Below are 19230 nucleotides of genomic sequence, written 5' to 3' on the forward strand. Positions count from 1 at the left end.
GAGAGAGAGAGAGAGAGAGATGATGGGTGAAGCTGTAATCTCGGGTTTGCGAAATCAGCGGAACCAAACAAACCAAAGGGTGTGATTGTGAAGGCTTTTTGTTGCACCGAGCGACAGAGAGATAAGTGTCAGCAAAATATAATATGTTGTGTGTTCGCCTATGATATATGCGACAGGGAGAGAGAGAGAGGTAGAAATGGACGGTCTAATTTTTTTTTTTTAAGGTTCCTTACAATCGTGGGCTGTCGCTTTGCAAAAGAGAGAGAATGTTTTATTGGGCCTATGACCTTTCACTTCCTAGAATATAATTATATATATATATATAACGGAGATCAATAATATAAGATCAATAACATATAGGGATAGATATATACTAAATTTCATTCTTACGTCATATCATACCTGGAATGTCAATTGGGCCTAACCCAAAAAAATGGAGACCTGAGCCTAGGCCCCGGTCCCTTAGTAAAAGGGCTTGGGCTGGGCCGGATCAATATCCGAAGAATCAGGTCCAGCCCGGGCCCAAGCACAGGCCTTTCGAGGCTGCGGGACGAACCTGGCCCTGGCTTATTTTAGGCTTAGTCTAATGCCTATTTTGGGCTCAATTTTGCATTTAAACAGGATAGGTTTGGGACTATTTTTCGGTTCATTACTAATTGAGCCTGGTTTAAAAGGTATTTCGAGTCGTTCTTTATTGAAATTTATAAGCAACTAAGTCACATCAAACTTATTATTCGCTAAATAGCCAACGTTATGTTAATTATAGTTAATTAAGACCTTATTCAATTGACTGTAATTAAGTTGACAATTTTGTCCAAATAACTCAATTAATAGGCATGGATTATTTAGACAAAACTGTCAATTTAATTATAATTAATAGAAGCTTTTCGTTTATTTTTTACAAAAAAAAAAAAAAAAACTTGAACTGCATAAACCCCTAGTCTTTTTATAGATTCAGGTAGGCGGATGAGAGAACGGATTGAGCACACTCGATTACCTTATCTCGGTGTCTAAACGGGTCTAGAGATTCACTACCTAGTTCATCAAGCCAATCAATGATATTAACCACCCTAATTTCTCTTGATCACCACAAACAATCACATTCAAGTACAAACCTAGACTAATATACAAACCAAATCAAATCACCCAACTACATCACAAGATAATGAAAACTAAACCTATTAAATGGTATTTAGTGTTTTCATGAGTATTTTCGAGGCATTATGGACCATTGGATGTGATGCAAGGGTCAAGATTAGTTCAAAATTGTGAAAGTTGGAATTTTGGTCGATTCACCACTCACGTTGCATTTACCTTACGCGTCCATTGTGTGAGACTTTGTCCAACACGCGCAACAAATCTGAATATGCCATATAACTCCGATTTTGGAAAAATGAACATGCGTTGGAAAGATAAAAGAAATATCTATTTAGTTTTGGAAAGAACTCTTCCAAAATCGCCAATCAAGAATCTCCAAATCGTGCAGAAAGAGAGTGGTCTATTTTTTGTTTTACTCTAACTTATTAGAGAAGTCTTAGAATCACTCTAACTTGTTAGAGAAGTCTTAGAATCACCAACATGTTGCTCAATTACCTTCATAAAACTTGTAACTCCTTGATAACCTATAAAATCAAAAGAAATTGCAAAAATAACATCAAAAGTCTTTATAATGAGTCTCGATTCTTACTCGAAAAGCATTGATAAGTGTGAATGAATCGCACTTATCATGCAGTATCTAACATAAGGTAAATCGTAGTTATTTTTGAAAGATTACAACTTTCAGATGTAATTGCTAAACGGTTTTGTGGTAGTGACTATAGATTGTATTGTCTTATGGTAGTAATTCTACCGTGTTTTTTTTTTCTTGTTCGAAATCGTACTCTTTTTCTTCTCTAAAGTTTTATCATGTTTCTATATTTTATTTGGGTTTATTCAATTTTAGTTTTATTATCATTAGTCAATTTTTGTTAATAAATAAATTCCATAATAAGCAAATATAAAAGTCTCGTAGTTACATAGTCCTATATAAACTTTAAGTTTGTATAATGGTCAACGTTTAGTTATGTAACATATTTTTAGAATATGTATGTGTCATTTATATTAAACTGAAAGGGTGTCTAATATTTCAGAAAATCGAGAGGATAAGTCGCGCATTTCGACTAAACAGAGAAAATGTTTTTGATATTTTCCCATATTTCATGATATCACTACGAGTTATATTTTTACTTAGTTTATTCTGAGGACATTAAGCAATCTGAATGAATTCCTCCCAGTCATATTCATTGGCAAAACATATAGGAAGTTTGGCTGAGGAAATGAAACTTCACGACAACGTTTAGCATCGTAGCTTCAACTTTGCATTCCTCCAAAAGTCGTGGGAGAGATTGTCCGTTATAATGCTTTTCCTTCTCCTTAAGGCTCCATTTGGAACCCGGAAAATAAAAGAAAAAATGAAAATAATAGAGAAAATGAAAATACGAGAGAAAATAAACGAAAAAGTCAAAATTCTAATTGTGTTTGGAAGTCATGGAAAATATGAGAGAAAATTGACGGGAAAGTAACGATGAGACCTGAGACGGAGCTAACTAAGGTGCAGGGTGGGCTCCAGCCTCACTCAAATTTTTTTATTTACATTTTTTGTCAATTTTTAAAAAGTTTTACATTTTTTACCCTAAAAAATTTACACTTTTGACCCATTTTTTTTAAAATATTTCATTTTTACCATGAATTTTTTTAATTAACCCCCCTAAATTTTGTTTATTTACATTTTTTGCCCATTTTTAAATTTTTTTTACATTTTTACCCTAAAAAATTTATACTTTTGTCCCATTTTTTTTAAATTTCATTTTAAAATTTTTTAATTAGCCACCCCTCAAATATTTTTTATTTACATTTTTTGCCCATTTTTAAAAAGTTTTACATGTTTTACCCTAAAATTTTGCACTTTTGACTCATTTTAAAAAAAAAATTCATTTTTACCATGATTTTTTTTAATTAAACCCTCTAAATATTTTTTTTTTCAAATAAGCCCCCTATTGAGCTTTTCTGGCTCGGTCCCTGGACGAGATACACAAATGTGATCCCCTCATAGACAAATTTGGAGAGATTCTCATTTTTCATTTGATTTTCGAAAGAAAATGAAATAATCATTTTAGTTATACCCTTTTTCTCGCATTTTTCATCATATTTTTTTTCACCTTATTTTTTTCAATCCAAACAACCTAAGTAAAATAAGAGGGATTTTCATTTTCTTTTCCCTCATATTTTCCGGGTTCCAAACAGAGCCTAAAGCTTGGGGAGACATCTTTCTCGGTCTCGGGTTAGTGTATTTAAAGTGTTCCATTTTTTTGAGTAATTATTTTTACAGAGCTGACAAAAAGCTTGCATTTCCATTTCGCTAGGGTTCGTTTTGCTTGGCATGCTCACTTCCTTGAAGTATTTCACATGTTGAAGCTTTTTTGGCACTCCAGCTCGATCTCTCTCGGATTTACTAATTTTTTAATAGATTTTTGTGTTGGAAAATTATTTGTTACCTAAAAAAATTTCATCATACATATATTCTTGCCCTTTATATTTCCTAATAATAGAGCTTGGGGCTAAAATATTCATTATACATAATTATATATTTTTTTTCGTTTCAGATTCAGTATCTTTTTTGATATTTTCTATTATTTATACAGGTAATAATTATTATCCTGATAATAGTCAGATAATTATTATAAAATCTAGATGAAACTGAAAGTATCTAAAACGACACACATAGATGGGATTGGATTTAATTTAAAGCTGAGTTATTTAATGTAGACCCAAACGTTTGAGCTTCTCGATGTATGTTCTGCCGAAGCTAATAAAAGAACTAAAATAAACTTATATATCATTGTTCCAAAACCTGCATGGTAGGTTTGGACTTTGGAGAAGCAAAGGCATACGAAGCAAAAACAGTCACAAAAGAGATCGCCGAAACTGATATACAGTCATACACATAAATACATTGCTTCAACTTCAAGGTACTTCAGTTCATGACTTCCTTCCAACCATTTTTTGCTATATATTCCTCTACTAGTCTTTGTTTACTACATGAAATTTAGCATCAACATAGCATTGGCTCTACTAATAACGAACTAATGAGCAATATGAATTTATAGTGTGGTAGAATTGATTAACTAAGCAATTACGCGTTTTAATCTATCTTTTCACTAAGGTCGGGACAAATATAAATCGTAAAGAGGATAATTCTGACGGTTTGCATGTTATATATATATATATGTATATATGTATATATATATGTATGTATATATACATACACACCTTTTTCCAATCTTGTTGCTACATTACATTATAAGCTTGGAGAAGTAATATCATATAATAACATTATCATTATGCCCCTCAGATAAAATAACACTGGAAAGTACTTTTTTTTTTCCTTCCGAACAATCCGTTCTTTTCATTCTTTTTATTTTATCTAAAACTGAACAAACCCATAATTTGTTACACATTCCTCATTGGCGGGGTATGATTTATATTCAACATTTTGACGAAATATATATCCTTTTATATTTATTTTCAAACTAAATCTACCATACATTAGTCTGATGTAAATATATATTCTGCTCCGTTCAGATCGAAATTCTTAAGGTCAACTAAATCATTTGTTTGTTTTATTAGAGATGGCCTAAATTTTGATCAAAATTACTGTTGAAACAAAAAGAAAAATTTACCCTAATAGTAATATATATATATATATATATATATATATATATATATATATACACACATTTTAAAAAAAGGAACGGATCTGAAAACCCACGTCTAGACTATCATCTTATGTCAATGTAAGAAATAACAGTATGGAAATTATATAGAAAACAAGTTCTGGGTCACTTAATGACGTATTGAAGTTGAACTAAAGTAATTTACAAAAGAAATATTCTAGTCATTAACCGTACATTCATTTCTTACTTTTACCCATTACCACCCCACAGCTAGCTGCCTTCCTTTTTCTTTTTCTTTCTTTCCTGCCGATCACTATTATCAAAAGACATACGTTATACGTAATCTATGTAAGTATCTTAAGATTGATAAAAAAAAAGTACTTTATAATTTCCTTGTTAAGTATTTGCTCATTTAACAAACCTTGGAATTGTCGTGTACGAAATGAGACACATATTTAAAGGAAAACCAAGACATTATTACATATATGAGGTACGGAAGCTTGCGTGGCAACCTTAAAATATTTTACCCTTTTTCATAAAAAAAAAACCGTAAAATATTTGACAAATATTTTTGTACTGTAAAGGTGATGAAAATATTCTCTGTTTCTAATAATATATATGAAATTGTCAAGAGAATTATTATTATTAACTTTTTTGTATCAGATGTTAGGTTAAAGGAAGGAAGTAAGGAACTAATGATTTAATCCACTATTTAATATTACAAAAATACGAAGCGTTGATAAATAAATAAGGTATTGAACTGATACTGATACGGTACTGTGGTACCTAGGATAATCCAGTGGTTGTGTGGAGGTAGTGGGTTCAATCCCACCGCAAAAAAAAAAAAAAACTGATACGGTCCTTTTTCCAGCAAAAAAAAAAAAAAAAATTACTGATACGGTACGTAGTAAAGTAGGTCACTAGTGAATGATTTGTGAAAAAGAGTATACACGACAATGCAGTTCACGGTCAGGTCTGGGTCAAAGTGTGGTGTTGCATTGTAGGGTCATATCTTATAAAGTATATACTTCCTAGGTAAGTGATTAGCTTTTTGCATTTTTCTTACTCTTCAAGGAATCTGTTGTACCTTGTACATTAGAAGTCTCATCCTCCTAAAACAAAAACTAAAAAAAGAATGAAATATATAGCCACGCTATTATTTTTAATTAAGTCAACTTGCGAGTATTGACTGAAGAACCCATTTGCTATGTTTTTGTGATTGACATTTTTTTTTTGTTTAATCTTCAGCTCTGAAGAGGGTTTTTGAGAGAGATATAGAGAGACGGAACTGTGCGTATAAGTGAATCCGAAAGGGTTTATGAGATAAAGATGGAAAAAACTTCCGTGAGAAAGAATGCTTCATCGGCTGATCTTTTCACCGATACGTTGTTCTCTTGGTCTCTTGAAGACGTTTCTAACGAGAATCTGTACAAAGACAAGGTTTTTATACGTTTTAGCTTTACCATTTCAGAATCGGGGTTTTTTTTTTGTGCTGTTTTTGCTTTTTCTTGGAAATTTGGTCTCTTGGTCTCCATGTGATTTAAAAACAAATCCGAACTTGATAGTCTTTGCGTTGCATGTACATTTACGTGTGTGTAGTTGTCATAAGATCTTATTTTACCTTGTGATGATGAAATTTTGATGTTCGTTGATTATAGAAACCATCTTTATGCCTTTTCATATGATCTAATTTTTGACGTCAAAGTAAAGTTTATCTAGGAACCTCATGTGCAGTTAATTATTTATTTATTTATTTTGCTGGGGCTTCAAAAACTAACTCTTAAGAGCATTTAACCACTTTTTTACTTTAAATTTTCAAGCTAAAAATACTGTCATTTTTTATAGGTGGAAAAGATTCCTCGATCCTTTGAATCGGTAAAGCACTATTTGGGGTCTTATGTATACCCTCTGTTAGAAGAAACGAGAGCCCAGATGTTCTCAAGCATGGAAACTCTATACAGAGCACCGTTCGCCGAGGTAGTTGATATTCAAGAGACAAAGCCATATGGCACAAAATTGTATCAACTCCGGGTTGATTATTGGAGAAATAGGTTTAGTGACCGAAGCAAAGAGCCTTATAAAACTCTCCCCGGTGACCTCTTGGTTTTAACGAATTCAAAACCAGAAAGTTTGACCGACTTGGATCGTGCTGGAAGATCTTGGGCCATGTTATCTGTCACTAGCATCATTGACGAAGACGAAACCGAGGACGGTTTTAGTGTTAGCTCCACGTTTTTCGGAGTGAGAGCATCAAGGGACTTCGAATCCAACTTCGATACGGAATCATTGATGTACGTTACTTACTTGATGAACTTAATACCACAAAAGAGGACGTGGAAGGCATTGCACATGACTACATATCCCAAGATTCTGAATGATGTTCTATGCACCAAATCTGTGGTAAGAGAGCTCCTAAAATGTGATAAGATACACACTTCTTTTCTTGTTCTTCTGCAAGTCTTAGAAGAATTCCTTTTATTCTTATATCTATTTTTTTTTCTTTTGCAGGTCAACCAACACTGTGATTCTTGTGGTGCAGGGAGTGATAGTTTGTCGAACGATGATATCGTTTCAAGCTTGGTTTCTGATCTGAATGAATCACAGACCAAGGCAATTTTGGCCTGTCTGCATAGCTTGCATTGCAAGAATAAATCTTCTTTTGAACTCATATGGGGTCCACCGGGAACTGGAAAGACAAAAACAACCGCCACGGTTTTGTTTTCTCTCTTGAAAATGAAGGTCAGGACTCTTGTATGTGCCCCAACAAATGTTGCGATAACTGAAGTGGCTTCTCGGGTAATGAAAATGGCGGCGGACGAAGCAGAGACTAAAGCGTCGGTTTTTTCATTTGGCGATATTTTGTTGTTTGGGAACAAGGACAGGCTCAAAGTGAATGACGAGTCAGTTACGCAAGAGATATATTTGGACTACCGAGCCCAGAGGCTCGCTGAGTGCATTGGGCCCTTTGGTTTAAATCATTTCATTTCTTCGATGATATCCTTTCTCGAAGACTGCGTTCCTCAGTACCAAATCTTCGTAGAAAATGAACTGATCAAGGAGAAAGAGGTTGAGGGATATCAGAAAGATGTCAAGTCGTTTATCGAGTACGTGCGAGAAAGATTCGTTCCCATGGCTGGGCAGCTTCAGAAATGCATTTCTATCTTCTGCACTCACATACCCAAGAGCTACGTTTCGGAACAGAATTTCCAAAACGCGTCTTTCCTCGCTGAATATCTTGATTGTTTGGAATCAATTCTGTTTCAAGATAATGTCGTCTCCAAAGAATTAGAAGAAATTTTTTCTTGTTCAGAATCTGTGGAAGACCCTTCTGATTCGTATGTGGACAGGAATTCGTTGGTGTCGATTAGAAGAGCTTGCCTTTCCTTTTTAAGATCTCTTCAAGGCTCCTTGACGAAAATGGAACTCCCAAGTTTTAGAAACGAAGAGAAGATTAAGTCTTTCTGTTTCCAAAGAGCCTCGTTGGTGTTTTGCACGGTATCCACTTCTTATAAGCTCCACCACATGGAAATAGCACCTATGAATGTTTTAGTCATCGATGAAGCTGCGCAGCTTAAGGAGTGCGAATCAACAATACCTCTACAACTTCCGGGCATAAAACTCGCGATTCTCGTAGGCGATGAACGCCAATTACCTGCCACTGTTACAAGCAAAGTGCGTAAACTCATTCGTTATTTAATTTGTCACGGTTGATCTCTATTTTATTTCCTCAACTGAATTTTATTCTACCCTCTTTTGTATAGATTTGCGAGGAAGCTGGTTTGGGGAGAAGTTTATTCGAGCGATTGAGCTTACAAAGTCATCCGAAGAACCTCCTTGATGTGCAGTATCGGATGCATCCATCGATAAGTTGTTTTCCCAATTCAAAATTCTACAACAACTTGATCCAAGACGCGTCTTTTGTTAAGAGAAAAAGTTACGAGAGACAATATCTTCCGGGGCCGATGTTTGGTTCATATTCATTCTTGAATGTCATTGGTGGAAGAGAGGAAAAGGACGATGATGGGATCAGTCGTAAAAACATGGTCGAGGTAGCAATTGTTATAAAGATTCTGCAGAGTCTCCACAGAGGTTATAATTTCACTTTGCTATAAATTATTCTTAGTTATCGAAATGGTATTTAATTCATATAATCTTAGTTGTAAGATTTCCTTTGTGGATCAGCAGTGAAATAATATCTCTCAAATTTCAATTTTTTTCATGTGCAGCATGTGTTGAGTCACAAAAGGAGGTCAGTGTCGGGATTGTATCTCCCTATGCGGCCCAAGTAGTTGCGGTTCAGGAAAAACTCGGGAAAAAGTACAACGAATCAAGGGGATTCAATGTTAAAGTAAAGACGGTTGACGGTTTTCAAGGTGGTGAAGAGGACGTAATAATTATGTCCACAGTACGATCAGACCACGGTCGGTCGCTAGAATTTATTTCCAATCCTCAACGAGTGAATGTTGCTCTAACTAGAGCAAGGTAATTCATTATTTTTAAAACCTTAAAATCTCTCGTACGTGTTTCGTCTAGTACAAATATTAATTGGCGGTTTATTTCATTTACTTTTTTTTTGCTATAGGCATTGTTTGTGGGTATTAGGTAACGAACGAGCGCTCACCTCTAGTCAATCTATTTGGGGGAGTCTTGTAATTGATGCAAAAAACCGCAGCTGTTTTTTCAACGCTGACGATGACAAAGATTTGGCTAAGACTATACTGGAGGTCAAGAAAGAGCTTGATGAGTTTGATGATCTACTAAATGCCGACAGTGTACTTTTCAAGAATTCGAAGTGGAAGGTGGGTTTCCGTTACCGTAAAGGTACTTTCTTGCACAACAAGGCAACTAAATTTCGTTCTCTGTTTTCAGATTCTTTTTGGCGATAACTTCCTTAAGTCGTTCAAGAAACTGAAGTCGGTCCGTGTGAAGAAGGCAGTTTTGAATCTTTTGCTAAAGCTCTCTAGCGGATGGAGGCCCAAACGAGCGATCTTAGCTTCTGGTGGTGGAAGTTCTTTAGAGATAATGAAATTCAGGGTTGAGGGGCTTTATGTCATGAGCACCGTGGATATTCTAAAGCATTCAAAATATATTCAAGTTTTAAAAATCTGGGACGTCATGACTCCGGACGATATTCCAAAACTTACAAAGCGGCTCGATGGAATTTTTGGAAAGTACACGGATGAGTTCATCAGTCTTTGCAATGAAAAGTATCTCGAAGGGTACGTATCTTTTCTATTTTTCTTGTTAGTGATCTATTTTCAGGGAAGCTTTACAGTTATTGTTCTTCTTTCTCTTGTGTGTGTACAGAAATTTGGAGATGCCGAAGACTTGGCTTCCTTCTACGGAAATCATCCGATTTAAAGATCTTTCCAACAATGAATCGGGGAGCCATCTAGCCGATTCTTCATCTGATGGCAGAAGCTATGTTGAGAACTCGAGGGTCAGCGAGAGCTTATTGCTCATGAAATTCTATTCTCTGTCTTTCGGGGTTGTGAATCACCTTCTTTCCGATCGCGATGGCAAAGAATTGGATCTCCCATTTGAAGTGACTGACGAACAAATGGAAATCATACTCTTTCCTCGAACTACTTTCATCCTCGGGCGATCTGGCACTGGGAAAACTACCGTCTTGACGATGAAACTATTTCAGAAAGAACAATTGCATCACAAGGCGGTTATAGAATCTGAAGGCTCAACGGAGAATAAAATTAGCGTCCTCCGTCAACTTTTTGTAACTGTGAGTCCAAAGCTTTGTCATGTGATAAAGAAAGAGGTTTCTGACTTGAAAAGGTATGCCATTCCCTACTACAGAGACTTTTTTTTTTCCCCTAATAGAATGTGACACTAATCGTTTTTTTTTTTTTTTAATTTTTTATTGTTGTGAAGCTTTGTGTGTGGACGTACCAGTTTAGGCGGAAGTAACTCGACCGAATCGGAAATTATTGATGATGAAGAACAGTTCAAGAGCATCCCCGATTCCTTTGTCGATATTGCTCACGAATCTTATCCTTTGGTTGTGACGTTCCACAAATTTCTGATGATGCTCGACGGGACGTTAAGCAAGTCGTACTTTGAAAGGTTCGTCGACATGTCTCAAGATCACAGACAAAGCTCAAGATCAGTCGCGCTTCAGACTTTCTTGAGGACCAAGGAAGTCACGTATGATAAGTTCAGTGCTTCTTATTGGCCTCATTTCAATGCCAATCTGACAAAGAAGATCGATTCTTCTAGAGTCTTCACTGAGATAATCTCTCACATCAAAGGTGGACCAAAGGCGATGGAGTCAAGCGACTTGAAGCTCAGCCGAGAGGAGTACGTCAAGCTGTCAGAGGGACGCTCCTCCAGCTTCAGAAGCGAGAAAAGAGAGATGATTTACGACATTTTTCAGACGTATGAGAAAATGAAGATCGAAAGAGGAGAGTTCGATCTAGCCGATTTTGTTGTTGATCTACATAAACGACTTAGACATGAGAGGTATGAGGGCGATCAAATGGATTACGTGTATATCGACGAGGTTCAAGATCTCACGATGAGTCAGATCGCCTTGTTCAAACATATTTGCAGTAATGTCGAAGAGGGGTTCGTGTTTGCTGGCGATACTGCTCAAACGATTGCACGGGGCATCGATTTCAAGTTCCAAGACATACGATCCCTCTTTTACAACAGGTTTCTCTTAGGATCCAAAAGAGAACATGGAGACAGAACTGAGAAAGGAAGAGTCTCGGGGATTCTCAGCTTGTCTCAGAACTTTCGAACTCACGCTGGGATTCTGAAATTGTCGCACAGCATCGTGGAGCTGCTTTACCATTTCTTTCCTCTCTCCATCGATGTTCTGAAACCCGAAAGCAGTTTGATATCTGGCGAAGCTCCAGTTTTACTTCAAATGGGGAACAACGAGAATGCAATTGTCAAAATTTTTGGGAAAAATGCAAAGGAGAGCAGAAACATTGCCGGGTTCGGTGCCGAGCAAGTGATTTTAGTCAGAGATGATAGTGCGAGACAGGAAATTTCCGAACTAGTTGGTAAGCAAGCTCTTCTTCTTACCATCCTAGAGTGCAAAGGCCTAGAATTTCAGGTAACACTGACTGTTTGACATATCTTATTTTCTGATTCATCTTATATTAATTGTAGCAAAGTGATGATTTATCTTTTTATTTTTATGTCTGTACAGGATGTTTTGCTCTACAACTTTTTTGGATCCTCTCCTCTTAAACAAAAGTGGAGGGTGATATATGAATTCATGACGAACATGAAGATGTTTGACCTCGAATATTCCCCGAATTTCCCCGAATTTTCCGAGTCCAAACACAACATCTTGTGCTCTGAGCTCAAGCAGTTGTATGTCGCCGTGACACGAACAAGACAAAGACTGTGGATTTGCGAGAACACGGACTTTTCGGATCCCATGTTTGATTTTTGGAAGAAGCAGTGTATTGTGCAAGTAAGAGAACTTGACGACTCACTTGCACAGGCGATGCAAGTCACGAGCAGCCCCGAGGAATGGAGATCCCGTGGCATCAAGGTTAGCTTAATTAATTGCTTCACAAATCATTAGTCAACAGTGTTATTATTATCATTATTATATTAACCTGTTGAAGTTATTTTTTCATATAGTTATTTCATGAGAAGAACTACGAGTGGGCAACAGTATGTTTCGAAAGAGCTCACGATAAATATTGGGAAAGACTGTCCAAAGCTTCGGGAATCAAGGCTATGGCTGACACAATGCGATCCTCGAAACCTGAAGAAGCAAATTCTTTGCTCAGAGAAGCGGCTGAAATTTTTGAATCCATAGGAAAGTCGGATTCTGCTGCAAAGTGCTTCGTTGACTTAGGAGAGTTTGAACGCGCGGGTACGGATTTTTTCTACACTATTAAATTATTCTTATCATATTTACTTGCAACAGTTTAGCTTATATTCTTAATCTATTTATCATATTGGCAGGCAAAATCTACTTGGAGAAATTTGGGGAATCCGAGCTTTCAAGAGCCGCCGAATGCTTTACTCTAGCTGGTCGCTACGAGCTCGCTGCCGAAGCTTACGCTCAGGGAAGATTTTTCTCCGAGTGTTTGACTGTTTGTGCCAGAGGAAAACATTTCGACATGGGTTTGGAATTCATCAAGGAGTGGAAACAGAACTCGAAAAAAGAATGTGGTTCCTCAACAAGAGGCGAAGAAATTGAGAGAGTCGAACAAGAGTTTTTGGAACGATGTGCGCTTCATTATCACAAGACTAACGACAAAAAGTCCATGATGAACTTTGTCAGAGCTTTCAATTCCATGACATCCGCTCGTGAATTCTTGAAGTCCCTCGGATGCTTTGATGAGATAATGCTGTTAGAAATAGAATTCGGGAATTTTGAAGAAGCTGCGGAAATGGCTAAGTCGAAAGGCGATATTCTTCTTTCAATTAGTCTCCTTGAGAAAGCTCAGAAATTTGCCGAAGCGTCGTGTCTTGTTATGTTCTATGTGCTCGCTAGATCGCTTTGGTTGCCCGGTAAAGGCTGGCCTCTGAAGAAGTTTCAAGACAAGGATGGGCTTTTATCAAAAGCCAAGCTCATGGCTGAGAATGAATCGGGGGAGTTTTACGATCTGAAGAAGTTTCAAGACAAGGATGGGCTTTTATCAAAAGCCAAGCTCATGGCTGAGAATGAATCGGGGGAGTTTTACGATCAGGTTTGTATCGAGGCTGATATAATGTCCAGCATAGATTGTGCCTTTCCGGTGATTATGCGTAAAATGCTCACTTCTCAGAAGTACAATAGCGTGACAGGGAAAATCTTGTCTGCTAGAAAACTTCTCGATGCACACTTTTCTTTGAAACCCGCAAAGTTCTTTTGCGAAGAGGATTTGGTTTCGGATGTCGAGGAATATTCGAAAAATGCGATGCTCAAGAATAAGGCGTCTGTGGAATCGCTTATCTACTTTTGGGATTCTTGGAAAGATCAAATTGTTAGTGTGCTTGAATATCTCGGACGTCTCGATACGCACCAAGAAGCTAATGAGTATGAAGTTCACGGAGACTTCTGCTTGAGTTACCTCGGTGTATGGAAGCAATTTCACGACTCCAATCCCATCTATCTTTTGATTGGCTCCGAGGTTGATTGGGCACGGAACATTGTGAAAAGATCTCCTAGGATCAATGGAACGCTTGTCTCTATTGATGCACGTAAACTTGCTTCATCTGCTCAAGAATATTGGTGCTCGGAACTTACTACTGTCGGAATTAAGGTCTTAGAGACGTTGAAAGCCTTTTACGCCCACAAACCCATGTCCCTGTTTTGCAAATGTAAAATTCTGACGTTCATCTATCGGGTTGCGGACCATCTTTTGGAGTCCAAGTATCTGAAACGGAGCCATCAAAATTCTATAACTCTCAATACGTACATTACGCTCGCTGTCTGTGATTTTATCAGTTACGTGTTCCCTTCGGATCCGCGGAGATCACTCACGCCAAGCATGATTCGTCTTCGAGGAACAGAAGTGTCTAAGAAGTTACTAACACGATTCGTAGCTAACTTTGACAGCTTACGGTACCTTTCTTATGGGAAAATCGGAAGCGTTGTGATGATTATCCTGGGCTCTGGGACGATCGATCGTGAACTCTTTGAGAAGGTTATGAAGGGATTGAAATGGAACCCACCTTGGGAGGCATTCCTCAGAGATCTCTGTGGGTCCTCGGTAAGTGAACCCGGTCTCGTTTGTAGACTCCGAGTGGCTTTGGAAGACACACTGAACGTTAATCTGTACTCCATTAAAGATTATGTATCCCCGCACTGTTTCTTCTATCTTGTTGAGAGCCTCCTAAACATGACAGCCTCGATCCAGGGTCAGATCATCACTACACGGTCCTCGTTCATCGAGTGGCTCTCGTATCGAGAAGAGCATTCTCGGCCACACCCAGCTACCATGGCTTTTCCCGATTCGCTGATGTTTCTCCAAGGGATCCGCGAGTTTTTGATCCATGTGATCAAGGTTTGGATTAACAACACAAACGACATGGATGAGTGGATCAAAAGGTCTTATGGGCGTGGGAACATGAACGAAAACTTCTCTATGGTCTTGACTAGGATGATCGTTGTCATATGCTTGATCCAGGCGAATTTCGGCAAGTGTATGGGTCTACTCAGCATTTTTCTTGACTGGAAAGTGAGTGTCGAACGATTACCTTTTGAATTCCGTTCAACCCTTGTTAGTAGACGCGGCCAAAACTTTCTCGATGTCCTCTCTAAAGCTTTGATCAAGATCGAAGATCCTCTAGTGATCGTCAGTTTGGGAGGGAAACAAATCCCTAGGGTCACGTGTTCTCATACGGTGTTTGTGGATATGAAGGTGAATCGCTGCAAGGACGAGATATTAAAAACCTTGTTTCCAAAGACTCATGACAGCTCTTCAGAAGTACTTCCCAGTACCACTGTGGCCCCTGGTGAAGAGCAACCTCCGGAGATTCCTCGTTTGACTTTGGAACCGAGATGTGATAATCGGGATTCTGGTGACTTGGAAGGCAATGGGAGTGACTGTCCAAAAAATTCCGTATTTTGTTGGGATGTTTTTGATGAACTTTGCTCTCTGGACGATGAACAAAAATTTGGGCAATATCATGCTCAAAAGGTCGAGGTATAATTTCTCAATCCTTACTCTGGAGTCGACATTCTTTGAAAGCGGACGAGAAAATTCTCTGACTCTTAATTATATGTGCATGATTTTCAGGAGAATTTGAAGAAATGTTCAACCTTTTTTGAGACCCAGAAATTCCCTTTTGGGACTCCTGAAGAAATAAATCAGTTTCGCAAGATGGGCGATGAACTGAAGCAGCTTCATGCCGCTTTGGATACGAGGTCAGTTTTGAAACAACAAATCTTCCACTTCAAAATTCTTTTTTAATATGGAAATGGAATTAACCATTTTTTTCCTTGCATTGAGTTCTGAAATAGGACAGTTCAAAAAACATGTAGTGTTATAGACATATTAGTATGGTTTTTGCAAGTAAAGGACAGTATATTGTAAATCTGCTGAACTTATTAACCTTATCCTTAAACATTCGATTTAGAATTTCTGATTTTTTGGCATTTTGTTCGTCTTAGCCTGGTGGGATTTTACGATAAGGCATCTCCAGTGAAACGACTTTGTGAGCAGTTGAAATCGAGAAGATCAACTGTGGAGCCTATTTTAAACAAGTTTCTTGGCCAACAAGTCATTGACAATGATGTTCATGTTACTGCTGAGGCTGTTATGGTTGAGTCTGGCGATCCGTGTGATCAGAAAGATTGTGATGGTTTGGCTGCGGAAGAGGAAGAAGAAATAGAAGAAATAGAAGAAGAAAATTTCGAAATGGATCAACAGGAAGTTTGTCAAACTAGTTTGGCTACTGAAACAGAAAATGCTGAAAGCAAGGGAAAGGCTAAGAAGAAGAAGAAGAATAAGCAAAAGAAGAGCAAGAAAAACAAGAAGAAAGGGAAGTAGGTCTTTACTTTTTGGAACATATTTATATATGTTGAATTGTCAAATTTACTGAAACAGATTACTGTCAGGTTTGGCTTTTTTCTAGTGTAATTATATGTATGATATGACGCTGTTATTGTTCTGGTAGTGGTAAATATGCTATTCTGGGAGTCTTTGCCTCTTTATAATATGGTGAACAAAAAGATTCGTAATGTTATTTAATGGTGGAGTATTAGATTGTTCTAAATCTAAACTAGTTTTTTTTTTTTTTTGGTTAAACGCTTCATTGATCTACTACGTTCGTTCCCTAATTTTGCCTATATAAAAGCACAGTTTTTTCTCTCTCAAAAAAAAAAAAAAAAAAAAGTTTTTTCTATACCGATAATTTGACTAAAAGTGTCATTTCAGTCATGGAGAATATCATAAACGTTGTGAAACTTTATAGTTCTATTTTTCTACATACGGTCCTTGGTAAAACTTTGACATTTCTGGTTATTTTAACTACTTGGCTCATGAAAATATATATATATATATATATATATATATATATATATATATATTCATTATTATTATATATATATATATATATTCATTATTATTATATATATATATATATATATTCATTATTATTATATATATATATTTCTTGTATTGTACACTCAATTGTTGTCTCATTCATGTATATTATATCTATTGCAATTTGCATTTACTATTGCCGGTAGAGCACAAAACATAGTATTTATCTACATGCAGATACGAAGTACACCAACTTCTTTCCCCTAAATATTACCATTACCAAAACACAAAATACAATTTGACTTTTACTTTGTAATTCAATCTTCTCCGTAGACCGTACTTCAAAAGTGCGTTACTGATAAAAGTTAAGCTTAAAACCTGACCCACAAAATCAAAAGCTCTATCTCTCTCTCAACCAGAGGTCGGAGCTTTATTTGTCTGGCGTTCTCTTTTCGCGATTACTCATTAAATAGATCGTGAAAGAATAATTTAGTCGCTTGTTCCCCAATTCCGCCGCCTTTGGTCCCAGAGTTTGTCTCCGCCGCAGACTCTCGAAAATTGGTAAAATATTTTCAGGCTTCGAATTGATTTTTCGCATTACTGTGCTTTGGATTTTTTATTTATTTTTTTTTTTTAAATGAGATTACAGGCATTCTTTAAATCAGGAAGTTGATTACTTATTTGTTGCAATTGGTTCCAGCTTCCGACTCAACTTGCTCTGTCTCCCGACTCGTCTATTTGAGGTTACATTGTCTATTACTTCACTTACTTGATCAAAGATTAGAACTTGTCTTGTCCTAGTGTTCACCACTAAACAAATGCGAGGAGATAGTTCGTCCAAGCCTCTTTCATTCTTGGCTCAATATCTGAGTCTATATGGGTTTGTTGTAGATTTCGATTTCTTGGCAAGATCGATTTGGGATAACTCGGTTTTCGAGTCTAATGTCTGTCGGATTAACTACCGGACGAGGCTACATTCAGCCCAAATTCATCACAAACCTGCCCTCCAAGAGCTCATTCCATCGTATGTCTGCGGTTTCAAACTTTTGATCATGTTGGAGAAAAAAGTAAAATGAAAAAAAATTAGTCTTTATAATTTTATTTTATTTTTTTTACTGTCACGTAAACACAGGTCTAAACCGATGGAAATCGTGTTCGTCGAATGGTATGCTTCACAAACAGACTAAAGCCATTTGTGTGTCTATGAAGTCGAAAGAGGACTACAGTACAAATGAGGGACGAAAAACAGACGTGCCTTTGGTGAAAATGTGTGGAATAACATCGGCGAGAGATGCTGCGATGGCATCGGAAGCCGGGGCCGATCTAATCGGGATGATTGTTTGGCCCAACTCGAAGCGTTCCGTCTCGATTTCCGTGGCTAAGGAGATTTCCAAAGTGGCGAGGGAGTTCGGGGCAAAGCCTGTTGGGGTGTTCGTGGACGACGACGTTGAGACGATACTGCGAGTGTCTGAGGCGGCCGAGCTCGAACTTGTTCAGGTAAATTCATTCATTTCGAAACGAATTTTCTGTGAAGCCATGATTTACTTTTAATCTCATGACTCGTAGCTCCACGGAGACAACTCTAGAGCGTGTTTCCCGGTTTTGGTACAAGAACGCCGAATCATATACGTACTTCACGCGGATGAAGATGGAGATCTACTTAACCAAATTTCTTCCGAAGAATGTTCTTTGGTCGATTGGGTTCTCGTGGACAGTGCAAAGGGTGGCAGGTTAGTGGCAATCGTTTCCCGAGAAATCGTTTTTCGTGTTTGAAGCTGGATATCATTATATGACACTTGAACTCGTTTGGCTTTGCTGTAACGGGTATTGATTTACAGTGGGAAAGGGTTTAATTGGGCAAATTTCAAGCTCCCCGAAATAGTGAAAAGCAAGCACGGATGGCTCTTGGCTGGAGGTATGAGACCCGAGAACGTTGGTGAAGCCATTTCTATTCTCAGACCTCACGGAGTTGATGTCAGTAGCGGAATTTGTTCTTCTGATGGAATTCAGAAGGATCGGCACCGTATTTCTTCGTTTATGACCTCAGTCCGGTCTATGAAGTATTGATTTATTCACTGAAGTGATGAGGTAGAGGAATAAATATTCTCGAGACCCATGTCCGTTTGTTGACTCGTAATGAAGCTAATGAAAGTATTTCAACAGTACAAGCTTTCACTTTCCAGTTTTTTGCCACCATTTGTATACTTTGTCATCGAATAATAGAAAACGCAGAAAGTTGACCAGGAAGCATGTTAAAAGCTTTCGTTATGGTTCGATTCGTGATGATAGTAGTATTAATATGGCTGGTGACTGGTCAACTTTGAATTCGGAGGCCGGAGATTTTGTAGCATTGTTTTCATAGCATAGCTAAGATTACTGTAACTACATATCAGTGATCAAGAACTAGTGGATTTTATGATTATTAGGCTGAACAGCAAGCCAGCATTTAACATTAGCCTTGGCAAAAAAAAACAGCAAATTTGTTTCCACAATTTTTTCTCTCTACTTTCTGATTGTGAAAAAGCCATTATTTAATGATTTAATCCTAAGAGAGAGCTTTT

General features: G+C 37.3%; 2 protein-coding genes across 5 annotated transcripts; both read left to right on the forward strand.

Moving 5' to 3' along the window:
• Positions 1 to 6041: 6041 nt before the first annotated feature.
• Positions 6042 to 16341, forward strand: LOC149384316 (uncharacterized). Its single transcript, XM_089628022.1, has 14 exons — positions 6042 to 6152; positions 6558 to 7112; positions 7221 to 8384; positions 8474 to 8801; positions 8939 to 9194; positions 9295 to 9511; positions 9582 to 9931; positions 10020 to 10502; positions 10599 to 11787; positions 11884 to 12234; positions 12327 to 12564; positions 12657 to 15328; positions 15422 to 15549; positions 15796 to 16341. The coding sequence occupies exons 1-14, from the start codon at positions 6042 to 6044 to the stop codon at positions 16172 to 16174; spliced, it is 8421 nt and encodes a 2806-aa protein (XP_089484148.1). The 3' UTR covers positions 16175 to 16341.
• A 640-nt stretch (positions 16342 to 16981) lies between these two features.
• On the forward strand, positions 16982 to 18916 carry LOC149384317 (N-(5'-phosphoribosyl)anthranilate isomerase 1, chloroplastic-like). 4 transcript variants are annotated; one of them, XM_089628670.1, is made up of 6 exons: positions 16982 to 17230; positions 17319 to 17412; positions 17561 to 17693; positions 17802 to 18166; positions 18236 to 18399; positions 18508 to 18916. In XM_089628670.1, exons 3-6 carry the CDS (start codon positions 17612 to 17614, stop codon positions 18734 to 18736), a joined length of 840 nt encoding a protein of 279 aa, XP_089484796.1. In that variant the 5' UTR covers positions 16982 to 17230; positions 17319 to 17412; positions 17561 to 17611; the 3' UTR covers positions 18737 to 18916. The 4 variants fall into 4 exon arrangements, with proteins under 4 accessions (XP_089484796.1, XP_089484794.1, XP_089484795.1 ...); XM_089628668.1 differs by having other exon boundaries at positions 17335 to 17412; XM_089628669.1 differs by having other exon boundaries at positions 17370 to 17412.
• The last annotated feature ends 314 nt before the right edge of the window (positions 18917 to 19230 follow it).

The sequence above is a fragment of the Urtica dioica genome, chromosome 10 (assembly GCF_054948205.1).
Source record: "Urtica dioica subsp. dioica isolate 48M chromosome 10, U.dioica_male_clone48M_v1_H2, whole genome shotgun sequence".
Classification (NCBI taxonomy): Eukaryota; Viridiplantae; Streptophyta; class Magnoliopsida; order Rosales; family Urticaceae; genus Urtica; species Urtica dioica.

Bases quoted from the DNA above. Each gene is read 5' to 3' on its own strand.
- LOC149384316 (XM_089628022.1), top strand. From the start codon at position 6,042: ATGGAAAAAACTTCCGTGAGAAAGAATGCTTCATCGGCTGATCTTTTC. The intron at 7,113-7,220 runs GTAAGAGAGCTC...TTTCTTTTGCAG, and splicing joins TTCTATGCACCAAATCTGTG to GTCAACCAACACTGTGATTC. The intron at 10,503-10,598 runs GTATGCCATTCC...ATTGTTGTGAAG, and splicing joins GAGGTTTCTGACTTGAAAAG to CTTTGTGTGTGGACGTACCA.
- LOC149384317 (XM_089628670.1), top strand. From the start codon at position 17,612: ATGTCTGTCGGATTAACTACCGGACGAGGCTACATTCAGCCCAAATTC. The intron at 17,694-17,801 runs GTATGTCTGCGG...ACGTAAACACAG, and splicing joins CTCCAAGAGCTCATTCCATC to GTCTAAACCGATGGAAATCG. The intron at 18,400-18,507 runs GTTAGTGGCAAT...ATTGATTTACAG, and splicing joins GACAGTGCAAAGGGTGGCAG to TGGGAAAGGGTTTAATTGGG.